At 37.2% G+C, this 17,777-nt stretch overlaps 1 protein-coding gene across 2 annotated transcripts in view; it reads right to left on the bottom strand.

The window, feature by feature from the left end:
* Window positions 1–17,777, bottom strand: part of FHIT (fragile histidine triad diadenosine triphosphatase) — a 1,445,250-nt gene that overhangs the window by 748,038 nt on the left and 679,435 nt on the right. For both annotated transcript variants that reach the window (NM_001308549.1, NM_001142257.1), the window contains one exon: window positions 8,250–8,369. In NM_001308549.1, the coding sequence (NP_001295478.1) occupies window positions 8,250–8,352 (103 nt within the window). In that variant the 5' untranslated portion in view covers window positions 8,353–8,369. The remainder of the gene's footprint in view (window positions 1–8,249; window positions 8,370–17,777) is intronic.

The following is a 17,777-nucleotide window of genomic DNA, read 5'->3' as shown; positions in this document are numbered from 1 at the left end:
TGCTGCTCACAGGATGGCAGTAGATGGGTGGAAAGAATGATGGAATGAGGATCAAAAGTCCTGGGTGAAGAAGTCCTGACTCCCATGAAGTAGGACCAGCTTTGGCCTGAGATTCAACCTTCCCATTTCCATGGCTCACTCACTGGTCAACAGGGACAAAACAAAGTAGTGACACCAACAATGCTTTACTCATGCTAAAATATTATTTAAATTTAATTAATTTCCAAAATATTCTTAACAAAAGCTATTAATAAGCTGTGCATCTGTATGTTCTTCACCTCCACTGCACAAAAACACACACATAACAAAGACAGAAACAAACACTGCCTCAGTCTCTTGCCACAGCTAAGCTTTCCCCTAAACTGTTGGGAGACAGCTACCAGTTCATGTAGGGAAGGTGATCATTTGAAACAAAGAATTCTGTTGTTTTTCATTCATTGGTGAATCTATTATCCCGCTGGACTCAATGGTATTGAAGGACAAACACCAGGTTTGTGCCCAAGGCTTTCTCCTTTCAGTCTTCATCTGTCTACAACCAGGGCTGTCACTGAGATGTCCACTGGCACGTCTGTTCCTGTTGTTAAACTATCGAAATGCTTCTGTATGTACTGCCCTCAAGTGCTGCTCCTTCCTCTTTGCCTCCTCCCCTGAGGCTCTCGAGACCTCTCCATGATGCAGAAATTAATAGGTCGATGTCTGACACAGCAGAGAGCTTCCAGGAACTACTCTGACATTGGTCAGTGCCATGTGTCATACTAATTGTTTGCATATAAAAATAACTCCTCTGCCTAAGACATATCCACCCACATCCTGAGCCTCAGTTGTGGGTACATCTAAGCCAAACCAAGACTCCTAAAGCACACTGAAAGCCTGCATCAGAAATCCCAGGAAAATAATTTAGAACACAAAACTAGTATTGCACAGCATTCTTAGGATAAGGCCCATTTAGAATTTGTGCCCAAGAGCTATTTGCAAATTTATAGTTATTTTTTTCAGTCAATTAGTTTGAGAAAAGAAATGGAAGCTAAGTAAATAAATTAGATCATTAATTTGCAATAAATATAAATTATGCTAATTCTAAAAACTGAACATATATACAAACTATATATACATATATCTGTGTGTGTATATATATATATAATAAACGAGGAATATACATAAGACTATTAGCAAAAGAAAGCCATCTTGACTTATTGTGTTGTAGAAAATCCATGTTTATTCATTCAATAGATTTTAACAGCTTTGATATGTGTATGAAAATATAGGATAAACATTAACTGCCTACTGATGTTCTAACAAATCTATTTTCATTCCAAATGGAAATTAGAATATATTTTGCATTATTTAAGTTAATTACATGACATTTCTTATGAATAATGATGTATTATTTCATTCTTTACTTCTAATTATGTTCTGTTACAAGTGCAAGGCTGGCAACACCATGACCAGCCTCTCCCTATTCCTTACAATCTGATGACTTGCATGGGAAACAGGTCAAAAATATGCTCAGAATATAATGAACAGAGTTCAGCAGTTGTTAACCATGACAATTTAAAATTACCTGAGGAAAGTTTCACACAGAAATAAATAGAAATGGGGAATGGCTTGCCATGTTGCTGGATATTCCTTTTTGCAACTTATATGAGGAATATTCCACACGTTATTTTAATACATATAATTTTACCATTTGCTACAGCTGGAGAGAGAGAGAACCCCTAACTGTCCTTCTCCACACTCACACATCAACAGATTTATATTTTCTATAGAAAGGCAGATTGTAAAGATAGCTTTTTCCTGTTGTGAAAGAGATTCTAAAGGCTTTGTGCAATTCTGAGAGAATGCAGGAACTTTCTAAAAGCTCTACTCAAAGAGCCAGTTGTATTTTATATTTCCCTCCTTTAATGCATAACCATGGTCAGACCGGCCCATCTCTTTCACTCACAGCACGGCCTGAAGCTCAAAGGTAAATCCCATTATGAAGAAGAGGTCAAGGTCAAGGAAAATCAACCAGAACTCAGTAGTTAAGATCAGGAGCTGAGGGAATCACAAGGCCACCACATGCATATCCTCATCAGCCAGCAGTCTGCAAGGAGCCAGGGAGAGAGCGTGGACAGTAGGAAGAGGCCAGGATGAGGTCTAGAAACCAATATACACATGCTTTACGCATACTATTTCATGGGTGAGTCACCTTTATTTGAATGGGTCAGGACAAAGTCTATAAAATCCGCATGTTTTTCTCCATCCAATTTCAAATGTTCTCTGCACACATACAAAGCATCTATTAATTCCTTCAGTGTCAGGTGCCAACCATCCATCATTCTGTCTACAATAAAAACAAAGATGCCAACCTCAGCTCCAGGAACAAAAAATAAACCTGGTAGAGGAAGAGCTTGGCAAAGAGGGCTCCTCTTTCTCCTCTGGTACCCGTGATAGTTACTGCCCACTGACCCCTGCATGTGGCCTCAGAATCCTCCTTAATGCTGTGAGCTCACTACCAACCGAAGAAGAGGCATTTGAGATAAAACGTATTTGCTCTCCATGCAGTAATTCCTCAGATGACAAGCCAAGACGGATGAGGGTCACACAAGGTTTGTCTTGCAATGGGAGTTGCCAGGATCATCTCTAGCAGGTTCTAGACACTGGAAAAAGAGGTCAGTCAACTTAGTGAATGATAAAAGCATCCAAGAGCTTCTTTTGTTCCTGCTGACCAATGCCATCAAAAACCGTTCCTAGCTACTAAGCCAAGGGTAGGCAAACATTTATGTGGAATCCTTTACCATAGAAACTGGGTAAAGAATGCTCCAACTGAACAATCCCTGCTACATACACAACTCGAACACAATAACCTGCCAAATAAAGTGAAAAGAAATAGGACCATAAGAAAACCAACTCACCCCACTGTAGCTCAGGACAAAGGACAGCAAGATTGTCCTTGAACATCTCTCCCAGAGTATTTTAAGCTAGCTGATATACAACAGGCAGGCAGGGGAAAAACACGCTTAGGGAAATTTTAAGAAAAAAAAACTATCTTTAGTAATAAGGATATTAAAATAGTGCTTGTGCTCATTTTATTTGCACAGGAAGGTTTAAAAAGAAACTCTTTTGAGAAATGAAAGATCATCAGATCGCTAATAACTGCAGTTTCCTGAACAATTAAAGAAATTCACAAGATTACAACCTACTCAGGAAATGACAAATATTTCTGATTTTTATGGAAGAACTAAAAGGGCATTTTTATCTATAGCATCCATTCCGTAAGAAGCACTGTTAAGTAACGAGGCTATTTTTATTATTTGTTCATTCACTTCAGGAGTACTCAACATGGCAATGGTCTAAAAACAGAAAACTTGCTTGTTGGGAAAGGTAAAACTGTATATTAAAAGGCATTTTCCAGAGTATTCTTTTTTATCTATAAAAGTGGGACCTTAGAGTACAATTTCCATTGTGCCAAACATTTAGCAGAAATATCTTTCAGGTTACATGATCTAATTCCTCACGAACACACTTTATAAGGCTGTCCTCAACACCTCATCCTAACACTGTTTAGACTTGATAACATTCGGTGCGTGATGCTCCTGTTTGGAAAAGTCTGCTTTTTTAAATAACCGATTCAACAAACTGTTGACAAATGATTTGTATAATATAGTATGGCCAGCGAGCCAGGTTTATCTCTGTCATTCCATGCCGCATTCAACCCGTTTGCAAATGTTGCCATGTTCCCCTTATGTTAGATCTCCTTATGCCATTCTGAATAGCAATCCAAAGATCAATACACAGTCTGCTGAAAACAACAGGACATAACAAATGAATAATTTTATTTCCAATAAAAGCCCCAGTCCCTAAATGGATTCCACTAATGCTCAAATTCATTTTTCATGCTCGAGATGGGAGGTAGACATAGCACAATGCAAGGGAATGGGGTGTGGAGAAGTATTAACTATACGGGTTTGAATTTATTTAAGCCATGAACAATAGCTGGACTGCTCTGAGGTACATGAATAAAACGTTCACTGCAGAATTCTGAAGATGCAATCTCCAAAATTCTTCTATTCTCTCACCAAGACACTCTGAAAAGCATTTTCCAGTAACAAGAAATTAATGGATTAAAGACATCCTGACATACCCTTCTAGAGTGTTGCACCACAGAGGCCAAAGCCTATTCAATCAGCTTTAAATGCTGTTTGCAACAAACAGAAGTATTTGCTTTAGGTGGGGACAAGGAGGGATTGAAGTGGGTCTTTTGAGAATGCAGCAAATAGTCTTGCTTCAAAAGCTTATCTTTGGCCCCTGATCTGACAGTTCTTTTCCTCCTCTGAAAGGTATGAAAAAGTCAGTGAGCAAAGTCGTAAGAAAAAAGGGGTTGGGGAGAGGGAGCAAAATGTTAGAGAGCACACAAGTTCAAAGATGACATTTACAAGTTTCATGAATGGCACATTCCCCAAAGGCCACCTGAATACGTTTTTTAAAAAGAAATCACCAAAAATACAAAATAAAATTTTCCTGTTCACATAAAGATGGCAATATACTGCCCTTAAGATACAGACTGGTATACTGAAAATCAACATGAAAAAAGAAAGGAAAGAAAGGAAAGAAAGGAAGGAAGGAAGGAGGGAAGGAAGGAAGGAAGGAAGGAAGGAAGGAAGGAAGGAAGGAAGGAAGGAAGGAAGGAGAGAGAGAGAGAGAGAGAGAGAGAAAGAAAGAAAGAAAGAAAGAAAGAAAGAAAGAAAGAAAGAAAGAAAGAAAGAAAGAAAGAAAGAAAAGAAAAGAAAAGAAAAGAAAAGAAAAAAGAAAGAAAAAGAAAAAAGAATCTTCCCCCATCTGCCATCCGTTCATTCAGCACTTTGAGGTTTGAGGCTTAATTCTGTATACTTGAAGCACAGAAATGTAAACAAGATTGCAACTGACAAAGCAGGAAGGGCAAGTTTAAAAACTTCAGTTTGAATAGGATAGTAAAAAAAATCTGGAATAAAATGGGAACAAATCCGGCTGGGATTTGGGAATACTGAGATGGCAGGATTTTCATGCACCCTCATTGCCCACCTCAATTGAAATGATCCATATGCTCCTAATGTTCATAGTTTGACTTTAAATTTACTCAAGATAGTACTTTGGAGGCTGAGGGAAAGAAAGATGTGCATGGGCAGGTCCTGCCCCATCCCTTTCCAGGAACTAAGGACTCAGCACAGAGACAGACAAGAGTGCACAGAGTTCTGACTCGAGGCCGACTGGTTAAGTGTTTGGCCCCGTGCCTGGAACAGAGTAGGAGCTCAGCAATAAACCGCTACAGGAATCAACATGCAAATAAGGAGCCAAAGGTCACAGAAAGGGCGGTTTTCTTCCTTAGAGGGCACAGCAGGTATCAAAACATTTTAGCTGAACTGGAAAAGGATGGTAAGGATCTCACCGTGAAGAGACAGGCAGGATGAAGGGTAGGTAGGGTGGGTGGGGAAATGCAATGTGTCTTCAGGAAATGGTTGGAAAGGAGCAAGGCTGAGTCAAGGGAATGAAAATCCTTTAAAACTATGCTAAGGAGTTTGGACTTTGTCCTAAAAAAAAAAAAAAAAAAAAAAATCCATTATATTCATTAGTGGTCTGTTTGCAAGGAAACAGGAAGGAGGAAGAGAGGATGGGAGCGGAGGTCTAGAATGAGGTGGGGGTCAGAGTGAAACCCAGGAGCAGGAAGGGTGCAAAGAGCTGCAGGCCAAGGGACTCATCTAAGGCAGACAGAAGAGAACACCGGAGGAAGATTAAAGGCCGCTGCAGACACCTCACCGTTTATTTTATGAAATGTTAGAGGACAGAGCTAGCCACGGCTTCAATTCCCAAATCACAAGACGAAAGAGTATCGCTTCCTACAGGCAAACAAGTAATGCATTAAGATTCTTCTCACAGTTACCACCCAACTTTATATCACAAATGTAAAGTAAAATTTAAAATAAATAAATAACATATATAGGATATTTATTATATTTATATATATCTCACAAAGCCAACATATAAAAAGGATTGTCTGAAAACATTATCTACTGGCCCTGAGACCCCTTTAAACCCTGCAGGTACGAAATAGCCTCACAGAGTATACAGATTATAAAAACGTCCTGGTTCTTTCATCCCCAGAAAGGGTTGGCTCCTTCTAGCTACCTTCCAAACAAACTCAGGTTTGTTCATTTTAATACAATATACCCCTTGTCCCTGGCATTTACTCAAAGATATGAGAACTGACCAGGACCCATTTCCAAAATGGCAATTCCAGAGCCATCTGGAACAGAACTCGTCATCAGTCACTCACTGCTCACTGTTCAGTATAGGTATTTCTCTAGAAGCAGACCCCACAACTATTCTTAAGTACCAACATGCATATGATCCAGGTCTCATATCACATATGGCAAATGGGTTAAAAAGACCATGAAAAGTCAGGTTTCTTACTATCAATATATAAGTAAAAACAAAACAAAACTCAAAGTTAAATTCATTCCATTATTAACCATTAAAAAGGCAATACAACGCTGCAAGCTCACATTTTTCCAGGCCAAGGTGTTAAAACATGTTCATCTAAAATCACATTTTCATCCCAGGTCCCCTCTGATAGAAGCTAGAAGTCAACTAAAGCTGGCACTCAAACAGATACCTATGGCATTTCAACTATATTCTTTCGACTCCAGAATTCTCAAACATTTTCTTTATGAAAAAAAAAAAATTCCTCAGAGGAAAAAGACACAAACTTGCAGCAAAATCAAATGAAAAAATAAAATGCTTCTGTTATTTTAAGAACTTCAGAGTCTCTTAGAAGAATTCAATATAAAATTGGTATACAATATTAAAATTGTTCTCTTTTAGAGGACCTTCCAGAAACATTCTAGTTTTTATTTTTACTTCGATGGAGGAATATTTCCTAATATTGAGTACTTATAATTTAGACTATGCTTATATATTTAAAAGAAGAGTTAAATATCAAGTAGTCATTCACATATCATTTATTAGTGTACTGCTGTGATCATTACTTCTATAAATTTACAAAATTTATTTAGTTAAAATTAAATTCAATGAATTTGGGCATCTCTCATAAAAATCACAATTATCTTTTGGTGTATATTTTCTTTTCAGTATGTTTTTTCAATGTGCAACAGTTACAAGGCCAAGAAAGAAGATTTTTCCTAAAGTTCTCAAACACCTTGAAAATCCCCATGAGGGGGGAAGATAGATAGATAGATAGATAGATAGATAGATAGATAGATAGATAGATAGACAGACAGACAAACATTAGAGATAACATATAAAATACTTTTATGTTATAGATAACTTACTCTGGAAAAAATCTTGACATTTTATAGATTCAGAATTACAGAAACATTTATTTCAAAGTAAAATTATGTCATAGTTTAGAAAATACTTATTATCTTGTATTAATACATATTATCTTAAAATATGAAATCTTATACTTTGTTGCTCTCTGCATAGTAAATTAGAGAGAAAAGAGAAAAAAAATCTGAAGAGTCAGTACAAAAGTCATATGCACAAGTCACGAGTGATACTTTCAGCAACATAAAAATAACTCCAGAACATTTCACCAATTCCTGCTGCTCCCACAGCACAGAATAAACCTTCCACTGAAGTCAATAGGAGGAAAGACTACAACTCAGTGGTCAGAGAGAAATAAAACAACTCTACCACCAATGACACCAGACCATGATCTAGAAGTTGTGATGTTCTCCAAGAAAATAAAAATGCTATGTCAGATCCTAAAAGGAAAACGACTGTTAGAAGTATGTTTAGGTGTATAAATTTGCTTGACGGACCTCTAAGCGGTAAAGACACCCAGTCAGTCTCAAATCTTCAGGTAATACCCTACTTCTATAACATGAAAGTGCCGCCCAATCTCTATCTTACTATTAATATTCACAATTGATAACTGAAAACAAAGCACTCATGATATTCATTGGGCCCACTTTAGAAGGACCTATTTATTTACACAGCTATGATAGTGAAAAGGTCAAGTAAAAATTCACCTCCAAAGCCACGGTTGCTAAGCAACTCTTTTCAGAAGTTCTGCAACATTGATCAAGCATATTACTGGTGCCACCAACTGGATTCAGAATAAATGCAACATCTTACCTGGTTTCTCCAAAGGGGGAGAAAGACGGATTCCTTATTTACCCTTGAGGATGGACATTGGACCCCTGTGCTGCATTCCTGTGGTCTGTTAAGTTCAGAGGCTTTTTATTTTTCCTCTCTTTAAAAAAAAAGGATACGTCCTGGTACCACAGGTTTCCTGTTCACAAGAGCAAAGGACAGTTCTGTTTTGAGAAAAACCACAGAGGGCTTGATGAGGTGTTGGCCAAATCTGAACGACATTTCCTCACGGTTGAAGCCTGAAAGAGAAAATAATTGAGGAAATGAGATTGTATCAAGTTCAGATGAGAAACTCAGGGTGTATACAACTTTAAAGAGAGCAGATTCCATGACTACAGATTCTTAGTTGCAAAGAAGATGTCATTGAACCTGTTACCCCATTTAACATCCACTAAGATGGATGCTGGGTAAGTCCTCCTAAAACGTGCTCTCCTCTCCCTACCTGGTACTGCCTTGATCGGCTTGTTTTTATGCAAAAGCTTACACATGGACAACAAAACAGTCTTCTTAAATCCCTCTGAGATTCAAGTTGTCACCTTAACCCAAATCCACTAAGTCCTACCTGTCAGGTTATTTTTACCCATTCATCTCATCATCTTTGCTAAGCTGAAATTTTTTAATTGTTAGCCATCGACTATAAACCATTTAATTCTTAAATGCTTTTCTCAAATGGCTTTCTATTTATATAAAAGCAATTCAGAAAAAGTACAAACACCAATTGACCTTGCCTGCAAATACAAAAACATAAGCACTCTGAGAGAACTATTATAGCAAAAATTCCAAAATTAAAGGGGAAAAAAATGAGAAAAAGAAAAGGCAAACCAGAGTTCAAGAATGAGTACAACTCCTGGTGATGCAGAGCCAGGAGGCAGGAAGGCATGTAAAATGTTCCAGATCCTCTCTTTTGGGGAAAGCCATGGGGGTGGAGAAGTAGCTGAAGCAGTATTTGGCACTTGGCACCTGGGGTATGAGGTAATGATTTTCCAACAGTCAGATGCTTATACCTGGCAAAGTTACTTTCTGAATAAGACACACCCTCCTTGGAAAACCATTCATTTTTCTAATTTAGAAACCACCCCACTGTAAAACTGTGAAAATAGATCAACCTATGGAAAAACAGAAGATGACAAAAAGGATGTCAGAAAATGGATGACAATTTTATAAAGCATAATAATAAATGTGCAACTGTTTAATGATCCTAATTTTCTCAATGACTCAAAAGATACAGAGAGCCATGCAAATGTCACCTACTGTCCTCAAAAGTACCCACATGGCCAGAACCTAACACATTTCATGGACAGAGCCATAAAATGGAGGATTTCCCTCAATGCTACAAATACTGGTTTTCAAAACATTTACAACTAGTTCATGAAAGGCCAGTAAGGATTTTGAAACTCCTCTAACCCAGTGGTTCTCGAGGTGTGTTTCCTGAACCAGCAACACCAGCATCGCCTGGGGACTAATTAGAAACGCAAATTATGAAGTTCTACTCTGGACCTACCAAACCAGAAACTCTGGGAGAAGCGCCAAGCAATCTATGTTTGAATAAGCTGTCCAGATGATTCAGAATCGTGATCAAACCCAACTATTCTCTCAATCCTTAGGTTCTTCCCTACAGAATCCTTGCCAACTAGCTGGCTAGCCTATGCTTGAGTAGACCTACTGGTGGGACATGTACTACCCAATGCTTCTAAGACAATTCTGGCCAATTACATAGCTGCCCTTCCTACCATGTCTATTTATTTCTCATGAATTAATGCCTTGGGGCCATATAAAACAAGGAGCATGCAAGTGGCAGTGCTTCAGATATTTAGAGTTAACCTTTACTCATTTCCCCTTGTTTTTTTTTTAGAATAAACATGGCATTTCATTTCAGTCATTCTGCAAACAGCATTGATTCAATTCCACTGCAGTTCTTGGTTATTTTCGTTTGTTTGGTTTTTTTGGCTTTTTTTTTTTTTTTTCTTTATTTTGTTTTTGCCTGCCCAGTATCTACTTGCTGTATGTCTGGCCATACCACCCTGAGTTTTCTTTGGGTTATCCCACTATATTCTATTTGTGGGACTATTCCCATCCCTGATTCTAGGGACAGGAAAGTGATCCAGGCATCCTTAGGCTTCTGTCACATGACCGGTTCAGGAGCGGACACAGGACAAAAAATGAGCCACTGAAAGAAAGGAGACCCATGAGAGCATTACTGCTGACACTATAGGGAAAGAACTTTCTTCTTGCTGAATTGCCAATTTTAACGTGAACTGGAACAACTAGAGGTTACAGTAAAGAGTGTCTGCCTGACATCCAGAGCCAAAACTGATGCTGGCAGAGCCCAGATAGACCCAACCCTGATAACATTATGTGAGAACCTGGATCTAACAATGCTGGAAGGAGTAATGTGCCCGGAATGTGTTTCCTCTCAAGGATGATGGTAGAGAATGGACTTAAACACAGGCTCGAGTTCATAAGCTCCTATTATGGACCCATGAAAGGCTCTTCATCTGGTTTTCATTTTTCTTACCATTACTTCCTTCATCCTCTACACCCAGCCACATTCTTCCCACCACAAAGCTTCACTTTTTCATAATTAACATATTATCATTTTAATTGCATTAAAATATTTTATTTATTCATTCATTAGACACACACACACACACACACACACACACACACACACACACACGGGGCGGGGGGGGCAGAGACCCAAGCAGAGGGAGAAGCAGGCTCCATGCAGTCCCAACGTGGGACTCGATCCGAGGCCTTCAGGATCATGCCCCGGGCTGAGGGCAGCACTAAACTGCTGAGCCACCCGGGCTGCCCTTTAATTGCACTTTTATAAATATTTTCCATGTCAAAAATACAGAGGGCTCTTGCATGGTTTTAAAATTTGTGTATAAATTGCATCATGCTTTAAATATCATTTTCCCTTTTTTTTCCTCAACACTGTTTCAGAGACTCGTTCATGCTGCTATAAGTAGATGTAATGCATTCCTTCCCACTGCTTATTCCCTCTCACTGTATTACACTATAATTTTCCTTACCTGTCCCTCTAGTGCTGAAGAATTAGCTGGTCTCCCATCTTGTACCACAGATACCACTGTGATGACCACCTTACATATATTACCCTGAGTATCTAGAGTCCCATTATTTGATTTTAATATCTGAATGTTCTAAAATAAATGCACCAGTTTGCGCTCTGGGACTGTAATTCCCAGAAGCAATAGGTGCAGATTTCTATTTTCTCACATCCTTGCCAGCACTTGGGATTATCAGATTTCCTAGCTTTTACTGGTATGATAGACAAAATGGAATCCCTTAATTTTTCTGTCTCCAAAGTGACATGTATGTGTGCATATTTCTCTTTCTTGTATTGCCAATTCATACTTTGCCCTCTTTTGTATGGGTTTCCTCCCTTCTATTTTCTGATTTTCCAGAGTACTTTGTATATTTAAATATTGATCTTGGTCTTTTAAACATGACAATTACATTTTCACCATCTGTTAGTTTTCCTATATGATCCATTAGACAAAAAGCATTTTCTGATATATTCAATTTTCTTTTTATGGTTTATGCTGTGAGTCTTATGTAACAAATCCTTCTCTACCAAGAGGTTACAAAAATATATTGTTAAATGTTTGTCTATCAGCTTCATAGCTTTATTTTTAATAGTTAGGTACTCAATCCACCTGGAAATTTGCTTATGGGATGAAATGCCTTTTTTTTTTTTAACTTTTGTGAAATAATTTTCCTAGCACCAATTGCTGGGAATAATTACACCGAATCCCCTTATGTATAAAGGAATGAGTCTATACTTATGATATTCTGATTCTATGCCAGATGCTGAAGAACAGGAGTGCCAATTTTTTTCTCTAAAAGGCCAGATTCAGCCAGCCACACTGCCTGTTGTAACCACTCAATCCTGTTACAGCACTATAAAAGCAGTCAAAGACAATACATAATAAATGGATATGGCTGTGTCCCAATAAAACTTTATTCATAAGAACAGGTGACAGCCTGGACTTGGCTTCTGGGCTGTAGTTTGCCAACTCCTGTTGGCAATGCCTTGTTAATGCCTTATAAAAAGAGGATCCTTTTTTATTCGGCCATATAAATTTTCAATTCAACTCTGCCCCTTGAAAAAAATTATTCCTCAGATGTTGATTGGAATTACGCTGAATTTAAATTTTAATGGAGGAACTACAACACCTTCACAATATTCAATCAATCCATTTATGAATGCTGCATTTATGTTCTATAATACCATAATAAAACTCTTGTAATAGGGTTTTAAATTTCCCTTATATGTTTTATGAATTCTTTCTTAGATTTATTCCTAGATAGCTTTTAGTTTATGTCACTATTATAAATGGTATCTTATCATCATCACAGTTTATAATTGGTTATTCCCAATACAGAGGAAAGCTATTGATTTTTATATTTTGCTCTTACATGCTGGCAACTTAGCTGAAACCTTGTACTGCTACTAATAGTGTCTGCTGACTCTCTTTGGTTTTCTATATAAATGATTTTACTTAGAAATAATGACAATTATCTCTCTTATTTCAATGTTTCTACTTTTGTTGGTCTATCTTGCTGCATTGGGCAGATATCTGGCAATATGCTAAAAGGTAGAAGTAATGCAGGCATCCTTGTCTTGTTCTCAACCATTAAAGGAATGAGTTTAAACCTCTGTTCCACAAAGAATGATATCTGCCACAGGTGCTTAGTATAAAGGCTTTATCAAGCTAAAAAAATATGTATATTAAGTCTGCTAAGGCTGATTCCGTTAAAAAAGAAAAAAATTAGTTTTATTAAATGTTTTTTTGTCCTTGATCATACAATGTCTCTTGTTCTTTGCCATTTTTGGGATAAGTTACAGTAACATTTTTTTAAATGCTGAAACATCCTTTCACTTATGAAAAATTAAACTTAGTCACAATTATTTCTCATACACTGCTAGATTTGAATTCTTAGTGTTTTTTAATGTCATAAGTTAGCTAATATTTTTTTACCTAGTTTTTGTTTAAAAAAATTCAAGGGGTGCTTGGGTGGCTCAGTTGGTTAAGCATCTGCTTTCCTCTTAGGTCATGCTCCCAGAGTCCTGGGATTGAGCCCCTCATGGGGCTCCCTGCTCAGTGGGGAGTCAGTCTGCTTCTCCCTCTACCTCTGCTGCTCCTCCTGCTTGTGCTCTCTCACTCTGTCAAATAAAAAAAAAATAAAATTAAGAAAAAATAATCAAACTTATAGGTTGACTTTTCTTTGTTCTCTAAGAAGTTTTATAAACAAAGATTTTCTGTTCCTTGAGATTTAAATAGAACTACTTGTCAAACTGTCTAGGCCTATTTTTATATCACAGGGAGGATTGTTTTGAAAAGCATTACAATTTATTTAATAGTTACTGATTACATTTTTTTCTTGCATCAATTTTAGCCTAAATTTAGCCTAAAACACTTTCTTTCACCCGAATTGATCTTTATTGGTGAAAAACTCACATTCTTTAACAGGTTAATAATGTAATCCATAAGTATTTCTTTTACCTATTTTGTATCTATTCATAATGTATATTCTTATCAGTTTTCTTGGAATTATATCTAGCTTAAGCTTCAAAGAACCTCTTTCTCCTAGTTCTTTGCTTTTATTATTTCTATTTATTGCTTATTTTCTGCAATAAAACTGTTTCTTCTTTTTCCTTCCTTACTTCTTCAGATTTTCTATGTCACAGTTTTTTCTAGTTACTTGAGCCAAGCATTGAGCTTATGGGGTTTCGGACCTTCTATTCTTCCCCTATATAATAAAAGCTATACATTGCCTTCAAAGTATTCCATTAGCTAGCTCTCTCAAATGTTGACCTTTTGTCCTTTTATTACTACTCAATGGTAAAATTTTGCTATTCTTGTTATCATTTTCTATTTCACTTGAGGGTTATTTTGTAGTAGGTCTTTTCATTTCCAAACATATGGGATATCTTTCTCTTAATGATGACTGATTTTAAAGTAGTTTAATGCACTAAAACAATATCTTCTGCATTTGTTGAGAAGTTCTATACACATGGCAAACCAAATTCATTAACTATTACCCAAATCTGTTCTTTCTCTACTTACTCTGTCGTATGGTTTCATATGCTTCTGAAAAGATGATGCTAGATTTCTAACTGCAAATGTTTAATCCCTGTCAAAAGGCATCGATTCCTGCTTTCTGTACTATTGCATATGTGCATATGCTCCTACTCCTTTTACTCCCTTGAGCTATCATTCCTTTTTCCTTTTGTTTGTATTGACAAGTATAACTTTTCTTCACCCCCTTATCATTAGACTGTGTCCCTTTAAATGTATTTTATAAATAATACAGCATTTTGTTTTCCATTCCTGGGACAATTTGTCCTGATTAGTTTCACTCTCAGCCATTTATGCCAATTATTCTTATTTCACCTTTGTTTCCAACTTCTCTTTCTTTCACTTTTTTCTCCTTCCTACCTTCTCCTGAGTGGTATCCAATTTTTTCCTTTGGGTATCAAAATTATACAGCCTATTTCATTTCAATAGAGATTATTCTTTTTTTTTTAATAGAGATTATTCTTATTGCAGTCTAAACTCGTGCTCAATTTCCCCATCATAAAAGCAGATCCATCTCTAAATCCCTTGGCATATTCTTACCACTTTAGGTCACTTTCAGATATCTTCCCCATTCTCCCCATGTCCACCTTTGGATGCACTGAAATAATTTAGCATTATAATTTCATTTACTTACTGATATGCTGCAGTTTTATTTGTACCCTCAAAGATCTCACCTGAAAACAGTGGATCATGCTATATGTAAAGCACATCTCATTAGGTTACATGAAATATTAACAAAAATGATAAAATTTTTCTATCTCTTTGCCCAAATCCAATTCAGTCTCCTCTTTAATCATGGTAAAATTCTGTTCATTTGTGCTGCTAGCAGACATGCTTCCTCAAGTTTTCATTTCAATGGAGAAGAAAAACACTCCAGCAACTATAAAAGGAACAAAAGTAGAGAAAAGGCTAAGAGCCAATATTGTGTGATGGGAAAATTCTTGCATCTCCAGGATCTCAACTGTCTGTAAGGCTGAGATAAATGTTAAATACTCTCCTTCCATGTGAAAAAGACCAAAAGCAATTTTATAAGTTAAAGTAAAATTGCTGATTTTTTTTTTTAACCAAATAAGAAGGCTGGATGTACCAATCTTCTGTTGACGTCCAGAGGAAAATCATCTCCTGGGATCTCTGTTACTTAATAAGTATGGAGATGACAGCTTCTGGCATCCAGAAAACCAAGTGCAGGGTTAGGGACCTCAGTCTAGGGTTGAGGTCTCCTTAGACTTGTTAGCAGCCTCAGCTAAGCCAGAAATAGAAGGCTGCCTCCAGAAACAGTGACTGAGCTTTGCATGTGACTGTTTACAAACAATAGTATATTAATGAACACCCAAAGTCTTATGTTTTCAGCTAGTTCTTCAATTTCTATTCTTTAATAATAACATCTGTTATCTTGAACTAAAAATATGTGCCTTTGAGGTATTAAACCAGTTTCTATTTCCCATCTTTTCAGCTGTAGACGTTATTTGTGCCGTTTCTTTACCTTTTCGCCTTCTACAACCTGTCTCTGCCTCTTTATCTTCTAGAACTCAGAGCAGCTGGTAGCATCACATTATTTTTAGAACTTTGTCTCCAAAATTTAGTACAGAAAAAGGATGTAATGCAAAGGTCTCTATTGACTATTCACATTTAATTTTGTGACTCAGTGGATTTGATCAGTCATTTTCTGATAGGGCTAGATAGGCAACCTAATTCACAGTGAAATAAGGTTCAATAGGCACAAAAGCAAATGCTCTAAAATGTTAAGTTTCCCAACCATTAACAACAGGAGATGACAACCACTCACTTCAGGGTAGATCAGGTTTCTTCCTGGTTTGCTTTCAAATGTGATGCTAATGTCCAACTAAAATAACTGCCATATGCTTCTACTCTTGTCCCCAAAAAGAAAAATCAACTGTAGAATTTGAACAGAAAAGACTCTCCAAGATCACTTAGATCCAGTCCCCTCATTTTAGAGATACTGAGTAAGGTTGCAGGCCAACTGGCTTACTCAAATTCACTGTGAACCTCAGAGGGTCTCCTTTAGACAATTATGTTTGTAGAAGGTACAAACTATTTGTAAGGATTTCCCAAACTTGGGAATCTAGGACTGCAGAGACCCCACTTTCAGCATTTTCAATTAAAAATAACTGTCACATTAGAGAATTGTTTGGTGCTAAAAAGCACATGTCAGTACTTTTGTAGGATGGTCAGCTGGTGATCCAGATAACATGCCTATGTCTATTATATTCATATTATTTTATCAAATGGAGAACACAAACTATAAACTCCTTTTTGAAAATGGAAGTACCCTAGGGGTAGCCGGGGTGGCTCAGCAGTTTACTGCTGCCTTCAGCCCAGGGCGTGATCCTGGAGACTCAGGATCGAGTCCCATGTTGAGCTCCCTGAATGGAACCTGCTTCTTCCTCTGCCTGTGTCTCTGCCTCTGCCTCTCTCTCTCTCTCTCCCTTTCTCTCTCTCATGAATAAATAAAATCTTTAAAAAAATAAATTAAAAAAAAAAAGAAAATGGAAGGACTCTTCAAAACCCAACCACCCAAGTTTGAGAAGCTCAGGACTTTAGCAAAGGCACCCATCAGACCATGCCCGTGAGGATGCAAAATCTTACCCAACAGACAACAAAGGACCCCCATTTCATGATTCTTTTCTCTTTTCCCTATAGCAAATGATTTCTTTGGGACAAATTTAAAGTCTTCATATTTCCCTAAGGAAAGTAATAGGCTGTCTACTCAAAATGTGGTCTGCAGACAAACAAGATGTGCATCCCCTGAGAGATGTTAGAAATGCAGATTCCCAAGTTCCCAAAACCAACTGTATGTTGTATTTAAACAAGATTCCAAGTTGTGTTGTAGGCATATTAAAGTTTGAGAAGCACTTCCCTAGAGCACTAGTTCCAATTAAAATCGTCATGGGAGCTTTTTTAAAACAGTAGATTCTTAAGCTCCTTCTTAGCCTGACTCCAGCAGAACCTCTGGGATAATGAAATTAAGAACACAGCTCTAGGGTCAGTCTGTGAAATGGGATAACAACAGCACCTTCTTCTCCAGGACACATGTAAAGCATGTAGTAAGTATTTTACAAAACTACTCATGATATCATTGTTGGTATTTTATGCTGTCAAAAAGTAATGCCAGGGGTTCCTGGGTGGTTCAGTCTGTTATGCTCAGTGGGAAGCCTGCTCCTCCTTCTGCCCCTCCCCTTGCTTGTGCTCTCACTCTCTTGCTCTCTCTCAAATAAATAAGATCTTTAATTTTAAAAAAGTAATAACAATTATTTGTTGAATAAAATTTGGCAACTGCCAGCTAACATAATATTTCTGAGTTGCTTAGAAAAGTGCTTTCATATGAATAGTACAGAATTATTAAATTAAAAAGCAAGTAAAAACCATATACTTGGTACTACACTACCATTAGGTGACTACTATCCTCTCCACACTAGGGGTAGAGCAGCGTCAGTTAAAAAGTAGTATGTGAGGGCCCTGGGAGGCTCAGTCAGTTAATAATTTTTTATTTATTTATTTATTTTTTTTTAGGATTTCATT

Source organism: Canis lupus, chromosome 20 (assembly GCF_011100685.1).
Source record: "Canis lupus familiaris isolate Mischka breed German Shepherd chromosome 20, alternate assembly UU_Cfam_GSD_1.0, whole genome shotgun sequence".
Classification (NCBI taxonomy): domain Eukaryota; kingdom Metazoa; phylum Chordata; class Mammalia; order Carnivora; family Canidae; genus Canis; species Canis lupus.
This window is presented reverse-complemented; position numbering and strand designations above follow the sequence as displayed.